This window comes from Sander lucioperca, chromosome 5 (assembly GCF_008315115.2).
Source record: "Sander lucioperca isolate FBNREF2018 chromosome 5, SLUC_FBN_1.2, whole genome shotgun sequence".
Lineage (NCBI taxonomy): Eukaryota > Metazoa > Chordata > Actinopteri > Perciformes > Percidae > Sander > Sander lucioperca.
Window position 1 is genome coordinate 38,020,011 of NC_050177.1, and position 17,926 is coordinate 38,037,936.

The 17,926-nt window shown below is 40.7% G+C and overlaps 1 protein-coding gene across 1 annotated transcript; it reads right to left on the bottom strand.

The window, feature by feature from the left end:
• Positions 1-17,824, bottom strand: mmp28 (matrix metallopeptidase 28). The gene is made up of 8 exons (XM_031293273.2): positions 17,541-17,824; positions 15,691-15,767; positions 14,357-14,556; positions 6,754-6,975; positions 6,184-6,429; positions 2,253-2,402; positions 1,675-1,842; positions 1-838 (listed from the first exon to the last, which is right to left on the bottom strand). Exons 1-8 carry the CDS (start codon positions 17,664-17,666, stop codon positions 444-446), a joined length of 1,584 nt encoding a protein of 527 aa, XP_031149133.1. The 5' UTR covers positions 17,667-17,824; the 3' UTR covers positions 1-443.
• Positions 17,825-17,926: the final 102 nt, after the last annotated feature.

Here is a 17,926-nt window from a genome sequence, read left to right on the forward strand (position 1 = left end):
GGAAGTAACAGTCATTTATACAATATGTTACATATGTTAGTGACATTGCAGAAGAGATGATAAAAACACATAACATTTAGTTTCTCTGTTTGTGTGCAAATACTACAAGAGAAAAGAAGATGGTTTTAAAAGCATAGTTCCAACCTGTCTGCTCACCTAAGAGTAGACAGTCCAGTCATTATCTACTGTAATAATGAGGCTATAATTGCACATTCATATAGAGTAATATCCATTGCTCTGCAGTATAAATACTATATGTGCATCAAAATGTATAAACCAAGTATTTTTGTTGAATACCTTCATGGCATGAGTTTGCTGAGCTAGGCTCCTTTTGTAACATATAAACTCAATGTGGGTTTAGGCTGAACAAGTTGTAGCACCTTACATTATAGTATACATCAACAAATTGCACTTTATCTAAAGCTTACAGCTCCCTCTGCTGGTCAAAGAATGTTGTTGCTCTGAGGAGCGTTGCTGCAACCAGTCCAGCTCAGATCCTTGGCCCACTGGCCCTCTCTGGTGACACGCACCTTAACCGGGTCAAATCTCCAGAACCGCTGTTCTCTGAACAGGTAGAGGCGTCCGTCGGGACGGGTCAGCGCCCCATTGGTCCCCTGTGGCACACCAGTCCAGTCTGCCAGCCTGCGGGGGTAGTAGGGTTCTTGGTGCAGGGTTTTGAGGTTAAGCACAGAGTAACGGGAGCCCTTGAAGAGGACCATGTGACCCAGAGGAGCATAGTAGAAGGCACAGTCAGGGTGTCGGGGCAACCCCAACTCACTGCTCTTCCTGGGGAAGCCGGGGTCCAGCACACTGCCTGTGTAGCGCCACATCCGCTTCCCTGCACACCACGAGACGGGGAGGAAAACATGAAGTTACAAATTCTATAAGTCAACAATAAAACAATTTAAACTTCAAGATTTATTTTTGTAGAAATCCTTTGCAACGCACCATCTTATATTTGATCATAGTGGCTCTACAAATTCATCGAGTACTTCACATAACATCATGCCGTTGACAGGTCAAACTCCCTTGGCCACTTGCTCTTTGAAAGCAGACAATTCTACGACTTCTACCAAAATACAAAAAATGCCATAACCTCTGCTCTTTTAAAACTACATATAACCCTTGCAAAAGACAGAAAATCATTTTTTATAATAAAGTTTTCCCAGTCACTATTCTACAGAGAGAGGCTTAGAATGAACAACTATTTCGGGGTTCAATGTCTTGGGGAAATATAGCCTGCTACTTATGAGAGCAAAGTATCAATATTGCCGCTTAGCTCACAGATTTAACAAAAAGGAAATAGAAAAAAATGGAGATGGTAAGTATGGTATAAATAGTGTTTTAGTAGAGTGTACTGACACTTACAGAGTGTATTTTGCATAAATCTGTTCTGCATTTAGCACATAAGTGAATCTAGATAACACTGTCAGGTTTTTTACTTTTAACTTGGCCATAACCTAACCTAACATAACCATAACAAGTTATTAGCATTTAGCACAAAGGTGAAGCTACTTTAAAACTACAGCTGAGGCTTCAGTACATTATAGTCTTTAAATAGCACTTTCCTCATTAAAAAGCACAAACAAATCTATTTTGGGGGCTTTAACAGATTAGGGAATGTCTTTAAAGGGAAGTGTGAGAGTCCCATTAATGAGTTCAGTGAAGCAGTACCTTTGAAAAAATACCACTTGGAGTCTAGCGGGGAGAAGGCAGCAGCCTCGATGGCCGGAGGGAGGTCAGACCAGCGCTGACGGAGAGGCAGCGGGCCACTCACTGCGCCTTCAGCCAATACTGACCAGTACACACCGCCCCGAAACACCAGCACTGTGTCATTCTGGTCTAGAGATACAAACAGAAAAGAAAAAACACAAGAGGAGATACAGATTTTTACAACATACTATACTATGACTTTTTGTGTTGTATGAAGACTGAGATGCAGTTGAAAGCTTCAGATAAAAATCTGGCGAGTGAACATTGAGTTCAGACTTTTGTCAGAGAATAAAATGGTGAAGAAAATGGTTTGATGAAAACTCTTTTTCCTGTTTTGTTTCATTTCAAGTGATTTTAATATACCTTTGTCCAATAGTTTTAGAAAGATAAATATGATAACAGGATTCTCTTCCGTTTCTGCAGGTTTTTATTTTATTTTTCAGCTTTTAAAAACCACACCAGTAACCACAGTCATGAGGGATGTGGCTGCATGTTTTTTGATATTAAATATTTCTAATAATATTTCCTCCGGACCTCACCCATAGTGATGGCATCAAAGACACCCTGGCAGTAGAGAGGCTGCCCTGTGGTCTGATGCTCGTTGTGAAGCTCAGTAAACTCCCACTCCTGCAGAGCGGCGTGCAAAACCTGGCCTGGCAGCCTCACAGGGCGATCACCTGATGGCTTACCTGAGGGCAAAAACAAAGCCACAAAACAGTGAACTAAAAGGCATCAGACAAGGTCATGAGAGATGAATCCATCCATGTATGTCATATTCACTTTAAGTAGGGTTGTTTTTTAAAAACTACAGTGACAAAGCTGTAAGTATAGATAGTATGTTACTGAGAGGCACAGACAGTCTCATTTCTCATGCATGCCAAAAGCAATTTAAGTATTTTCTAAATTGGACAGCATGGGAACAAATGGAAATACACAAACAGTGTAGGCTAAAAAACAAGACATGGATAATGTTAACATTTAAATTGTCCTTTACAGGATGTGGCTGAGTTGATGTATACTGATGGATGACATTATACTGCACAGGAAATAAACAAAGAACTCTAGATAGAGCACACAATGAAACCTTAAACTTGAACTGAATTGTTAGCACACAAAAACTTTTTTTGGCCTGTGCAGCCTCATAGTGCAAATTCCTGGCACATGAGACCAAAAGAATAAAAGGAAGAATCAAAGCAGGACAAAAGGGAAAAGCACAACATACCAAAGCATAAGAGTAAAACGATGGTGCTTTACGTGATTACAGCCATTTAGTCTGCAATGAGCTGAACAAACATTTGTGTAGGAGGTGGATAAAATCAGCACACCCAAGAACAGGAGGACGGCAGGAAAAATAGATATACACAACACAGTGGATAACACATGAACAGCTGCCCATAAGCGATAAAGCAGAGCGAGAGAGAGAGAGAGAGAATGTGTGTGTGTGTGTGTAGAGCAGTGTTGTAAGATAAGGGATGGATGTCTGACCTCCCTCCTTATGCTGTTTACATTCATCAGTGGTTAAAGAAGTATTCAGATATTTTGCTTAAGTAAGAAATATCACAATGTAAAAAAAAGTCATGCATTGAAAATGTTACTTAAAGGTCCTATGACATGCTGCTTTTTGGATGCTTTTATATATGCCTTAGTGGTCCCCTAATACTGTATCTGAAGTCTCTTTCCCGAAATTCAGCCTTGGTGCAGAATTACAGCCACTAGAGCCAGTCCCACAATGAGCTTTCCTTAGTATGTGCCATTTCTGTGGGGGGAGGGGGGGGGCAAGGTGGAGGGTGGGGGTGTGGCCTTGACCAACTGCCACTTTGCTCGTTTGAAAGCCATGATGTCTCCCTCTCATGGGCGGGCCAAATTCTCTGGGCGGGCAAAGCAGAGAAAGGGGAGGAAACCTTGCTCCTTATGACCTCATAAGGAGCAAGATTCCAGATCGGCCCATCTGAGCTTTAATTTTCTCAAAGGCAGAGCAGGATACTCAGGGCTCGGTTTACACCTATAGGCAGGCTGGGGGAACGCATATTAATGTTAAAAAACCTCATAAAGTGAAATTTTCATACCCGTACTGTAAGTACTTAAAGGTCCCATGGCATGAAAATTTATGTGAGTACTGTGAGTACACAAAATGTACTTACAATAGTACAAGTTCTTTTCACATGGTTTTATAAAATATTATATTATGTTACAGTTTAAAGCAGAAGGGAAATGCTACTTGGACATTAATGCATCAGTAAAATTAATAATACATTTAATACAATAACACTCACAGGGGCCATTGGTTGATATGTTAAGTGTATTTTGCTAATAATAATTTAATTAATAATTATAATAGTAACATTTTCAATGCAGGACTTTTACTTGTAAATCAGTACATTGTGGTATAACTCTTACTTAAGTAAAGGATCTGAGTAATCATATATACTGTACATACATTGTATGTACAGTATACATACATATATACATATATATACATCTTATGTAGGCAAAACCACCACAAGTGTGTTGTTTAATATAACACACACACACACACACACACACACACACACACACACAGAGCTCATATCTTTAAGCAGATGTAGCATTTTTCACAGCGCCTGCAGTCCTGTCAGTCATGGTTCTCATCCGTCTCTGGAGCTGCTTGACATTTACGTAGGAGCAGCTGCAGTCTGCAGAAACTACTGCCACAGGGTGGAAATCAGGTTGATAAGCAGACGTGTAAAAAGCATGTTGCACTTTGCTAAACTGCACCTGTGCGCCAACTAAGGAATCCTGGATAACTTTTTGTGAAGCAATGAAATAAGTAATCACATTTTTTTCAACATTGCCAGGTTTAGCTTCTCACATCTCACAGCTCAATGAGCAACTAAAAACCGATAATCTGTTGTAATTGCTGCTCATTAGTGGCCATTCACGCAATGGTAGTAGCAATGGTCACATAATAAATCAAAGTGGCATTAAGTGCTGCAGAGTGTAACTGAGCTAAAAATGTGTGTCTGAGGCAGCAGAGTGGTCAGTTGCTGGCAAATACCATTTTAGGAAGCTGAGGCCAGAATATCTTAAGAGGCAGAGCAGAAAAAGAGGAATCATTTGAAGTGAATCTCAAGTTCAGAGTTGAATTATCCAAATGATTGTGAAACTGTCCTGCAGCCATGCAAACATTCCTGCAACAGGCTGTGTCTTCACTGGCCCTTTGCAGCTGTTTTCAGCTTATTTCAGAGTCAAAGCAGAGAAAGCACTTGATGCACTATTGGTATCACATCATCACAGAGGAGGTCGAGTAGTTGCAGAAGATACTTTAAAGAAGATGTTCTTGTGCAACTGCTGCAGTGAAATCAGTATTTTAGCAGCAGAGAAAACACAAGCAATAGGAGAACTCTGCACATGTGGAAACCTGCCTCACACATGCCAGGAGGGACAACACACTCACGGTAAACAGAAACTATTATATTTGTCATACACACAGAAGCGTGTAATGCTCCCACACTCTGCAACAACACCAGCAATCTATCACAACGGAGCCAACAAAACGCCCAGAACACTGTGTGTAGCACTTAGAGGCTGGATAATAATAATGGATAAATGTGTGTGTTTGTGTGTGTGCATGCCCATGGGTTTCATGGTGTTATTTTGACGTTCACACACCCTCTGCTGCCCTCAGTCTAAACCTTTCAGCTGAGAGGCCACAGAGCTGGAACTGATAGAACACACTCATGCTGTTAGAGACAAACTCAACTAAAATACAAAGAGAAAGTGTTGTTTCAACTCCTTGTACGCAGGATTTTATGTTTTACCACGTTTGACCGAACACACAATTAAAAGGGAATGCAAAAATGTTTTTTCTCTTTCTGTCAAATCCAGGTTTTAATGAACTCTCAACGGTGTTGCAGTTCTACTCAATCTTATTCTGTGTTTGCAGCTGGTGCTCTTCGGGCTACCTCTCTGGCCTTTTCACAGCTCAGTGCCACAACTCCAGATTTAATGGGTAGCAGAGTAAAAATTACTCTACTTCTGCGTTTCCTCAAAGGCAAGTCTGGTTTCATAACAAGTCAGCAATTCACGTAAGTGGCTCTATTTCATTCTAAACTGCAACCTCCTTTCACTTTCTTTAACTCAGCCGTCCTGAGGCCAGACAGTGAGACATTTGTCATCTGTCCACTAAAGTGCTTTCCCCCCCAACCCTTCAGACTTTATACCTGAGGAAAAAAGTGGTAAAAATATCTCTGTGTGTCCAGTGAAGGTGCTACATTCACCAATCCTCTTGACCTTGGGACCACACACTATCCATTCCACAAAAAAAACGTTTCCCTTGAGGGAAGATTTGGCATCTTGGAAATTTGGCATCTTGGGCAATGTTTGAATCTAGATGAGAATTTAAGGCAAATGCTTGTCCAAACAGTTAAAATAAACCCACAAATAAAATTTGTGGGCTGGAAGAGATCACCATAAAAAGCACCATCATCTCACCGTACAGCTGCTGCACTGCAATGATGTCGTCCCAGCTCAGCACCAGGCTGCGGCCCAGTTTCCTGTAGTATGGCGACATTAAGGCATGATGGACTGGGGAGTGTTCCAGTCCCAGAGTGTGTCCGATCTCGTGGGCAGTCACCATGAACAGGTTGTGTCCCTTGTGTCCGTTTAGCGTCCACCTCTCCGCCATGTCGAAGTGGGCTTCGCCCCGGCGAGGCAGGAAGGCGTGAGCCAGAGCTCCTCCTGAAAGTCAGAGGAGAGAAACCGTTAAGAGGCAGTGGGCTGTACAGTCACAGTAAACTCTTGTTATTGTGTAATTCCGGTCAGTGCAGAGTGTGTAATCAAACTATTATCCTAATCCGGTTTATTCACAGTAATCCGGTTATTGTGAACACACAAACAGCAGGACTTGTTAAGCTTTATTTATTCAGGAAGTTTTGCAAGAGAGGCCTGAGAGCAAATTACATACACAAGATCATGACACAAAACAATCGACACACACACACACACACACACACACACACACACACACACACACACACACACACACACACACACACACCTGACCTGGTCCGTCGAAGGCATTGCTGGCCCCGTCATTGTGGTCTCCCTCGTAAAATGCCAGCCGGATGTCTGCAGGGCCTTCAGGGGCCTCCTGGAACACCAGGCCCGATACGTTGCTCCACAGCTGGAAGGCAACGCGCACTGCCAGCCGCACGGAGCCCAGAGTTAGGTGACGAGGCCAGTTTACTATCTGGTAGGTCAGATGACGTTTGTACCACTTCTCAGCTGGAGAAAAAAATCCACAGAGAGAGAGAGAGAGAGAGAGAGAGAGAGAGAGAGAGAGAGAGAGAGAGAGAGAGAGAGAGAACGAGGAACTGAGATATGAGACATGTAGGTATGAAGCTCACAATCTTATTCATCACAGACTTACAGCCAGTGCAACTGCAGATGAGCTCAAATCATCAGATAACCAAAAGAAAAACCTTGGCAGCGAGAATATTTCAACTTTTTGTTAATAAAACACACTTTATTGTAATAATCCAACACAAATTAGGCATGGAACATGTTCTTCTCCTCCAGAGTGACAAAAGTGCCAACTTTAACAATTTCCACCTTCCCCATCTTCCATCACTCATTTTGTTCGCTTCATAAAAAAAAATTAGTTTGTGTGTCCGTCATTGCTCATTGTTTTGCATGTGAAGCCACTACCATTACATTTTACCATTATAGCAAGAGTTTTCTTGTAGTGCCACTAATCTGTCTGTTTTCTGTCTGTTTATATGTAAACTTGTTTGAATTCATGCTTGGTATTTCTACTGGTTTTGTTATTGACTTAAAGGTGGTTTTAAAAAAGGTTTCATAAACAATTCATATTATTATTACCTACTGGAGTAGCTACTGTGTGTATTTACATCTTGCATATCTGCATTATATATTTGGATGCCAGATATCTCATGTTCAACCGTGATGTTTTGAAGTAGAGCCTCTCCACATCCAAAATGATAGGATGTTAACCACATTAGCTCACAGCTGGATAAACTAACAAGCACTGAGCACACACTTGACTAACCAATTTACTTCAACATGTGTCTGTGGTTTCTCAGCTTAGACATAATAACATTTGTCGCAAACTTCGGAATCTTACATTTGTTCAGGGATAGAGAGAAGTGGGAAGATCAATTCTGCAGTTCTTTAATTGAAACACTAATCTCTTCGTATACATGAAGGATTACTCATCAATGTAGCAATCTGGAGACAAAGCAAACATAACAGCAAAAACACAAGCTCTCAGCCATGCAGCACACATCCACAACAAGCAGACAGAGAGGCCGCCTTGCAGGAAACAATCATTAGATAATATGAACCTACAGGGAGAGGTTGGACATCGCCTATTCAAATAACGGTCTGCAATGGTGAAAGAGTTAGTGAACAAAATTTAAACAAGAAGATGAAAGGAATTTTAAGAATCAGAGTTTGCTGTATTGATCATCTAAATTATCTCCATCTTTAAAAAATAAATATAGATAATTCTGGATTTCTGGTCCTCTAACTTTTTTTTATATTGGCAAGAAATTGCTAAAAAAAAAAAAAATAACAAAAATATTTGGAATAGAAGATGATTGCTCTTTTGTTACTATTATACCTCGACAAAATCCCAAATAAACTTAAAATTCAGGATAATTATCTCTTTATAATATTTTTTTTATTTTAAACACACATGCAAACCAACAACCAATCCAATTGTCCAAACAAGGATAATTGGATTGCAACTTACATTTACCTTATGATTTTGATTTGCAACTGAATGGTACAAGGGCAGCCCAATACTTGCCCAGGGTCTTTCAGTGACGTACTGTATGTACATCTCATATATATATATATATATATATAGTCCATTTTTCCCCAGTATTTTATATATTGTTCATATAATAGTCTCAAGGTTTTGAGGTATTCTGACACACAGACAAGTAAACAGAACCACTGCAAATGTGCAGTTGTAATAAGGGTTAAAAGTATTTGTACAGCCTGTGTAGTAGGTAATGCACCGCAGACGACTTACCACAAGGGCTTTATACATTTACATATACTTTCACATTTGAGGCTTAACTAGAAAGTGGCAAGATAGATCAAGCGCATACATACAGTTGTCAAAATATTTAAAGATGCGGTAGTTTGTTTGTCTGCCCCGATGTGGAGACCGAATGTGAGTGGGAGGTCTGCACATATGCCTGCATTGCACACTTCTGCTCAATCATACACAAAGGCAGTCAGGTTTGAGAATGTGGACCTTTGAGTTATTTTGATGGCTTTTGTGCTTGGTTAATTAGTATACAGCAAAGAGGCATGTCCAAGATGAGAGTGATAAACAAGAGTTATGCACTCTATGCTCCATACTACCTCAATAGCGCCCTGGAGAAAGAAAATATCTGGATATCTGGAGCCATTCAGACATGGGTCTGGCAATGCCATCAATGTGTGTAAACACACAAACAGAATTTGTGCTTCAGCAGGAACTCAACACGAATCTTGGTTTAAACTTAACATGACGCTTCACAGAAATAGTAGATAATAATAAGAGTGTTAACAGCAGGGCCTCGAACACTACAGCTGTATGGGAGTGAATAAGATTTACATTCATTCAAGGAAAAAAAAGGAAAAAAAAAGATAAGAATTCAACCTCAGGAGTAATGTCACTGCCATTACAACCGGCTGTCTTCTTTAATAAAAGTCTGATTTGTATACACAATTTAATATCTGTACCACTGGAGTAAGTGGGACACTTGAACACATTCCCTGGCTTACCCAACCCAGCTTCATGTTTCAATTCTAGATGAACTATATGCATTCAGCTTGTTGTCATGTGTGTAAATCTGTATTCTCAGCAGAGCTCAGGCGCCTTCTCTCCTTCCCACACTGCCGCAGAGTAAGAGGTCCCCGAGGACGGCAGAAAAGCCAGGAAGTCAGATACACAAGACATTCCCCGACTTCCCTTATGGAAGCAATTATCATGATGCCCTCTATAGCGGCAGTGTGGGGAGGGCGGGTTATCACAGACATTAGGAAGTGACTGAGATCATCTGATAGCCAAAGTTATTGTTTGTGGAGGTGCAGACAGATTTCGTTTGTTACTGGTGTCAACTTGGAGGCTGCTTGACACAGCTAAATGCTAAGGTCTGCGCGCTAACATGCTCACAATGACAATGCTAACCTGCTTTTGTTAACCAGGTTCACCATCTTAGCATTTTAGCATTGACTAATCAAGCAATCATCGTGTGCAAAACCCTGAGCTCCAAACTGTGCATTCTGCTGAAATGTGTAAAATTGCACTCCTATGAAACACACACACACACACACACACACACCAATCACACTTATAACACTTATCTTTGACAAGGGTGGTGGAATGTCAGCTCTGTAAACATCAGTGGGAACGACCATCGGCTTCCACCACAAGTCAAGGTTTGTTTTCAGTTTCCAGGAAGCTCAGAGACAGCCATGTTCACACAAAACAAAATCACAACATAGCTGAGAGTGAATAAAGTTAAGCATTAGGTTTAAGTCAGGTTGGCTCGCAGGTGTCCTAACTGCAGAAAAGACTGTCAAACTACAAGGGTGAGTGGACCAATACCTGAAATATCAATACTACTGATCCAGAAACAACAAGAGCCGAAAGTCATGCTAGCAGTGCTGTGAGGCTGTATTAGGCACAGTGTTGCTAAATGCTAACATCAGCATGCTCACAATGACAATGCTAGCATACTATATTTAGCAGGTATAATGTTTGCCATGTTAACCATTTCAGTTTAGTGTGTCAGCATGCTGACATTTGCTAATCAACACTAAACACAAAGCTGAGGTTGGACAATGGGAATGTCAATGTCATAATCCAAAGTATTGGGCAAATTGAAATGTGAGAGATGAAAAGTTAAGGAATTGCCATGTGCCAAGTGATTACAATTAATTCTAATGAGGACATGAATGCATGTACCAAATTTCACTAAATGCATCCAATTATTTTCAAAACATTTCCCTCACAACAACGACAAATGTGAACTGAATGGCGCTAGAGGAAAAGTGAAGGATCGCTAAAGTCAGGAGGATTCATTCCCTGGGAACAATAAATGTCTGTACAACATGTATTGGCAATCCATCCAATAGTTGTTGAGATATTCCAGTCTGGACAAAGTCAGTGACAGACTGACCAACATTGCCATCCATAGGATCACGTCACCATCATCCATCGAGGCACGCCGCTATCATGGCTAAAAACAAGGGCTGTACACAAGTAATTCAAAGTTGACCTAACAAAGGTGGGTTTCGCTGGCATTTCACCAAGTCTGAATCTGTTTGACCAAATGCTCTATTTAAATACAAAACTCTTCCAGTAAGCATTATTCAAATCACACAGAGAAATGCATCTGCTGCCACTGTAGGACAAAGCAAACTAATGTTTGAGTACAAGGCCGAGGTTACACAGCCTTACTATACTCACAATTAGGTCATTACACCGCTAAACTACATCAGTGGATATATGAAGCCAGATCTAAAAGGGGTTTGACCTGAGGGCATAAACGTATCTGCCACTTAACTCCTTGTGTAATAATACTGCCACCTGTCATATGAATCACGTCTGGGACTAAAATAATGACAATTAATGAGTTGTTTTCTTCATCAAGAACAGGCTGTAATCCATGCAAACATTCAGTCACTCAGCAAGATTTAGCCAGTAAGATTTCTGGCCATTGAGATAGTCAGCCAGTCTGACAAAGAACATAATCCAGCCAGTCAGTTATGGATGTGTTTACCAGAAGGAACATGTCAGGTACTGACATGAAGAGGCAGCGGCAAACATCAGCCACCACTGCATTCCCTGAACATTAGCCAACCTTGTTAGTGACAGGAAGGAATGCAGAGGCTTTACACATCATGAGGCTGGAGGCACAAGTAGAGAGAGAGGGAGAAGAAAACGCCCTACTCCTGTCACTAGGCTGCTGCTGTGCATTTACAAATCACTGTAAGGACCAAAGAGAGAGTAAGAACAAAATTAATTAAAACATTAGTCATTAAAGACAGAAACGTGTAGTGTTAACATGCAGCCTATAAGTCTATAACAGGCTGAAAATGGATCCAGATCCATTCAAAATAATAATAATTTACTCCTGGGTCTGCGCTCTGACTTTCCACCAAATTTCATTGAAATCCATTAAGTCATTTTTTTAAATATCCAGCTAACGTCAACAAATTCACAGATTCCCTGAGCCATATGGCTTCATCAACTCCAATTGAACCTGATGCATTAGAGGGTAAAATAAATTCCCCACACAGGGTAAAATAAATCCATTATAGTGTAAAGATTTTGCCCTAACTCCTCTCAATATCTCCCATACATGTTTATATAAGAGGGGAGAAATTGCACCTCTTAATTCTCATAGAGTTTCTGTAAAGCACCCTAAGACAGAAGGGGAGGACCTCAATTACCTCATGGAGACTTACGAACTCTTCTGAACCACTGTTAAACACTTTAAACCCTGCAGTCTTTAGCCAGTTGAAATTGCAGTGATCTGCTCACCAGTGAATGCTTTTATTACTGTGTTTACAGCAGAAAATTAGGATAATCTTCAACAAGAGCCTCAATAATTATTTAAAGGAATTTAGAGGAAGAATCAACTAAGATAAGATGAACCTTTATTGTTATTGCCCAGAGACTCACACAATAAAATTGTGAGTGCCACAATAGGTGCATTAGAGATAATAAAAAACCAAGATAAATTGCTGTTGTTTAAAGAGAAGCACTGTCATCTCCCAAATCATTTTGCAAACTGAGAAAAACTATCCAGTGGGTTAAGTGGTCCTCTCTTTCTCAACGCACAAAGGAGCATGTTACTCCTAAACTAAAAGAAAATGTTATTGTGCAGGTTTTCACCCAATAAAGATGACATACAACATACGTGGATTGTGTAATTGCAGCTAAAAGCAGGAACCATCCAGGCTGACGCATGCAACATCAGACACTCCACCGGCTTTAATTACAAAACCTCCATATACAGGCCAATATGGTTGTGAAGGGTCGGTACATTTCTGGAAGAATTCCATAAAATTCCCCGAAATCTTCCAAGGGAAGTTAAGCTCAGGGAATTTGCACAATTTCAATATAAAATAGTACCTTTAATGGTGAAAATACACATAAAAAAATCAATACAATAAGATAAGACTATAGTGTCTGTTCACACAAACAAATTCTTGCATCGCCTGCTCCAACAATCAACAGATAACATAAAAAACACAAGCATGAAAAAACCTCTGTATGGTCTTATGGCATGTTTTAGTTAGAAGTATTGTATGCCAACTTAATTGAATTGTAATCATGCACTGCATTCAGCAGTCATTATCCCCCAGATCCCACCAACATCAGCCACCTCTGAGTGCTATGGTCCCTGTTTTGTGTGACACACAACAGGCTGACCACTGCATAAGTTGAAAAACTGGCAGAAGTCTGAGCAAACTTGAGGCTCTTTGAGCCTGACACAGAGCCATCTTCGTCAAGCTTAAATAGTGAAGATAAGTCTGACATCAAGTGGAAACATTTTTTCTTGAAAAGAAGTTTTTTTGTTGGAGGCGGAATGTTTTTTTTTGTTGATGTCCAATGAAAGTTCAATACAACATTAAATAAGTCAACTCATTTAGTTAAAGGTACACTGTGTAGTGTTTTAAGTATTTTATTAGCTAAAATCAATGTCTTCATTCATAAATATGTCCTCATTGGTGTAAAGTTACCTCTGCCAATGATCTGACTTATCCTCGTAAGCGAAGAATTTCTTATCTGTATTTACATTGGACGGGCATATCCAAGGAGGCTTCCATGTCGTTCCACCATTTAGAAAAACTATAATTACTGAGAGGGACATAAAGCACTAGCAACGCGTTCAGAGCCAGCGTCACGTGACTGAAACGAGCTGAAACGGAGAAGGAGATCAGTGAGAGGCGCTTATCACTGCCCCGGCAAATTTGAAAGCCTGCACTGCACTTTAGTTCATAATGGATGATCATACTTATGCCGAGCCACAGGAGAAGGAATCCTCGTCGCCAAAAAAGCGAAGAAGGGAATTAAAAAGGCCGGCTTTCTTCTTGACAGTTAAATATTTAAAGTCTAAATTACAAGGGTAATTACTTATAAATGCTCACACTAATGATTCAATGCAGTTTGCAGTTTGTTTGAAATAACGAACGTCATCACCTGAATGAAAACTTGATGAAGCGCTATTGGAAGACATGTTGTCATAGCTTCTTGGTACATAATGGCTACCGTAGTTGCAACACGCATTTGAAAAAGTGAGGCGCTAGAGAGCACTATTCGTTTGAATGCAAAATACAATTTCACCGCTAGATGGGAGAAATTCCTACAAAAGTAGTACATTTAAAGTTCAACTCAACTACATTTTAGGTTTTTTGATTTCTGAAAAAAAATACAGCATGACCAAATAAATATTGCCGTTTTTTGAACATTCCCTGAATTTTGCAACTATACAGGGCAATGAATGATATCACAGCATGCTAGTGTTCGGTCAGCTCTTCACTGCACACAAACATACACGCTCTCTTTTTATGGATACATAATAACAAACATATAAACATGGTGTCTCACACATGTGCACGTTACACACAATACCTTGTGCAGCAGAGTGCCTTCTGCGGCGCTGTGGTCGCCTGAGAGTGATGCTCTTTCCAGTGAAGATGGCATTTACTCTCTGGGCCCAGATCTGCTGGCTGCCCTCATCCGACACCCCACAGCGGGGCTCCGCCATCTGCCTCAGAGTGGCACTGTCAAGCTCGCCTGTGACAGGAAGCCGGGACAACCACTGGAACTCGCTGCAGAGAGAGGTAATGTTTGCATGATGCTCTTCCTGAACAGACATTTGGCCTTTTAATCATGAATCAACTGGGATTTAAAACTAACTAGATACTCTCTACCCAGTCTGACTATTGGCTTAACGAAATGTAGTTTTCCTCTTGTTCTGAGAAGAGCAAAGATTTACAGTATATTGATGTTTACACTGTCAGCCAGCACCTCATTGCTCAAATGCTGCTTCATGTGCACATGAGATGAAGTTTGTCAACCACACACAGTTTACTAGCCAACGCTCAGCACAAGCTTTCAGCACAAGCAAAGCTTTTCAATGAGTTTCCATTACAGTACAGTAGTCTGTATCAACAGAAGTACATTTCCAGGATAAAGCCTGACATCTGGTGCGCTTCTGCTCTCTGTGTTACCATTCTCAAAATCCCTTAGATATGGGAAACAACAACCTTCGATCTAGCAAGCCACATGCTGAAAATGGCAAGTTTTGAAGAAAATTTGGATCGCTCATGTTACTGTATTGTGTGAACAGTTAACTTAACTTTAATATTGCACGTGACTATTTCTTTTTTCTGGGGTGCCACAAAAACAAGTTCCTTCCCGAGACCATTTTGCATTAATCCATTCTGTCTCGGGAGCTAAGCTCGATTGTGATTGGATTCAAGAAATGCAAACAACCCAGAGCGTTTTTTCTCCTATCCTAGGATGTATGTGTGGTGTAGCCAGACCTTACTCTACAGCGTTGTGGAGCTAGGTCTGGCAATGCGAGACAAATAGTACAGTGACTGTCAGTATATGGACCAGAGGGCGAGGTTCTTGACATTCCTGGATGGTTCAGAGAGGGTTCAGAATTCCCAGTGCAGAGGTGAGGGTGTTTTACTGTCCTGCACTGACATTCAGCCCTGGGGCTTGTCCCACACCGAGCTCATCCTTCCCCCTGATGAACACACTGAGCACCATCTACCTCTGATCAGCAAAATATAGAGAAAGATATGTTGGCCAATTACTTTGTTCTAAAATCATATCATGTTCATTTTAGGACATCTGTCTAGTTGTAATTTATATACTGATATTGGCACAACTGCTAACCACATGTTGCTGGCAAGAAAAGGGTTTAATAGATGAAGACCAGTGTTACCACCTACCGGATAGCTGACTGCATCTCTACTGCATTGTGGATGTGGTTGTCCTGATGGAGGTAGCCGTACTTTTCCAGAAAAACCTGCAATTTATATAGAACTTGTTAATACTACTGCTCCAACTAACTAACTAACAAAACACTTTTCCAATCATTATTTTGCATCCAAGTGCCCCTATGTAAAACTGTGATTTTCTCACAGTAACACTTTGCTTCTCATAAGAACACTCTGGTAAATCCCCATAGAGGCATACCTCCCAATGAGGGGGAAAAAGAAATCATAAAAGTGTAAAAAAGATAATTTTACATTTGTACTGTAGCTCTTGTAGTTTGCCGAGGAAGATGTATAGATCTGGACCACCCACAAGAGAGAAAAACCCCTGGGGTGTCCCTGAAAATGGATAGTTGTTTCTCAAGAATTTCATGTAAATCCAAAATACACCTATAAAACAGTGTAAAAAATAAACCAATTGGGTACATGACAACATATGTTGCATAGTGGTTTGAGATTAGTCATGTTGATAGTTTAATATTACGATCTCTCATGTGGATGTAGCAGGTTTCGTGTTCAGACAACAGCAGGCGCAGCTATGATTACAGATGTGGTGAAGGTGGGATGAAATTAAAATTGAGATGACAGATGTGCTTTGGCAAACAGGAATGTGCAACAAAAATGTCTCTTTGTCCCATTAGAGACACCCAAACACGCCAGAAGGCTTTTTTTTTTTATGTAAGAACAAGAGTTGTGGAAACGTAAAGTATGTAATAGCCGGATGCTATATGCTCCTACAGCTTATGGCAAAGACAGCTGTCAAATTAAACTAGTGCAGTCCAAACCGCTGTGGGCAATTAAATTGTAAAGTCCCAAAATACCCTTAGACACAAATAATTGTAATGGGCTTGGTCTCCTTTTGCGTCACTATATGCAGCTTTAGTATGTATTATTGTAGACAATAAACTAAACATGCAGCAGATCTCAAGACAGTATTTGTATAGCTAGCTTTTTAACCGTTGGGGTCCCACAGACCCCTGCTGTATGTCAAAAAAAAAAATCAACTAATTTGCATTTAAATGTCTATTTTCTTTTCTTCTGGCCTTGTTAAATCAATATGCAGAAAAGGATTGAAGTGGTAAACATTACCCATTGCCACAAACTGAGCTTGCACATTTGATGGTGACAATATGAGCATAAAACATTAGAGCATAGCCCATGTTTTATATTATACAGGCTATGCATGAAATAAATACATTCCTTTTGTCATATATAATTTACAGTCAAAGAAATGTAGCATCTCTTATCTTACATAATGACCTGGTTTATGTTTGGGAGGGGTCTAATTGACAGAAATCAAAAAAAAGGTTTATTTGGGATTTAGGAGGTAAAAAAAAAGGTATTCAACTACAGATTCTTAACATCTAATGCTGAGGTCTCAAACCATAACAGCTCGTTTGTAGGCCATTTTCATAAGATGTGTAAAAGTATCAAGCTGATAAAACAATGTATGTTTTTGAGCAGTTGAAGAGAACCACGACCCGAACCAAATCATTGGGGTCAGTGCCCGCATGACTACAGGTTAAATCCTTCCTAGCTTGAGTTTTTCGTACTCTGTTAACCTACAAGTTACACAAAAGCCTCCTGTGGACAGGTGTCGTAAATTTGCGTTTCGCTACAAATCCCAAACTCCGTGCATCTGGCCCTTGTGCATAAATGTATGACAATTCTAATGCTATTGTGATGTCCACATCAAATAAAATAAAACGTGCATCTTGTAGTTAACGTATATTTAAGAATTTCTTTTTAATTCAGTGATATATAACCTATCTACCAAACACCACTAGGTCTAAAGAAAGGAGTACCCCAGGGTCCGAGAACAGCGGTGCTCCTCCGGCAGTCTGAGCGGTGATGAGGGCGGAAACAGTCAGGATCCAGGCTGCCCTCCTGTCCGGTCCAGCTCCACACCGGTCTGGAGGTCGGCGGCTCATTGCGGGACAGCCACACTTTCACCACACTGGTCCTGTTGCGCATTTCTGTTGAGCTCCAAATATAGTTTTCATTGTTGGTTTTCCTTGCTGTCAGAAACTGAGCGCATGTTGCTGCTCGCCTAAACTCTCCATCCCTCTGGAGTGCCGGAGCCGACGCAACCACCGGAGTATTTCAGGGGGCGGGGCAGCCCCGCCCCTCTCTGTCCGCCTGCACAGCAGCTGAGCAGAGCATGGCAGCTTTTCCTGCTGTACATAGGCCT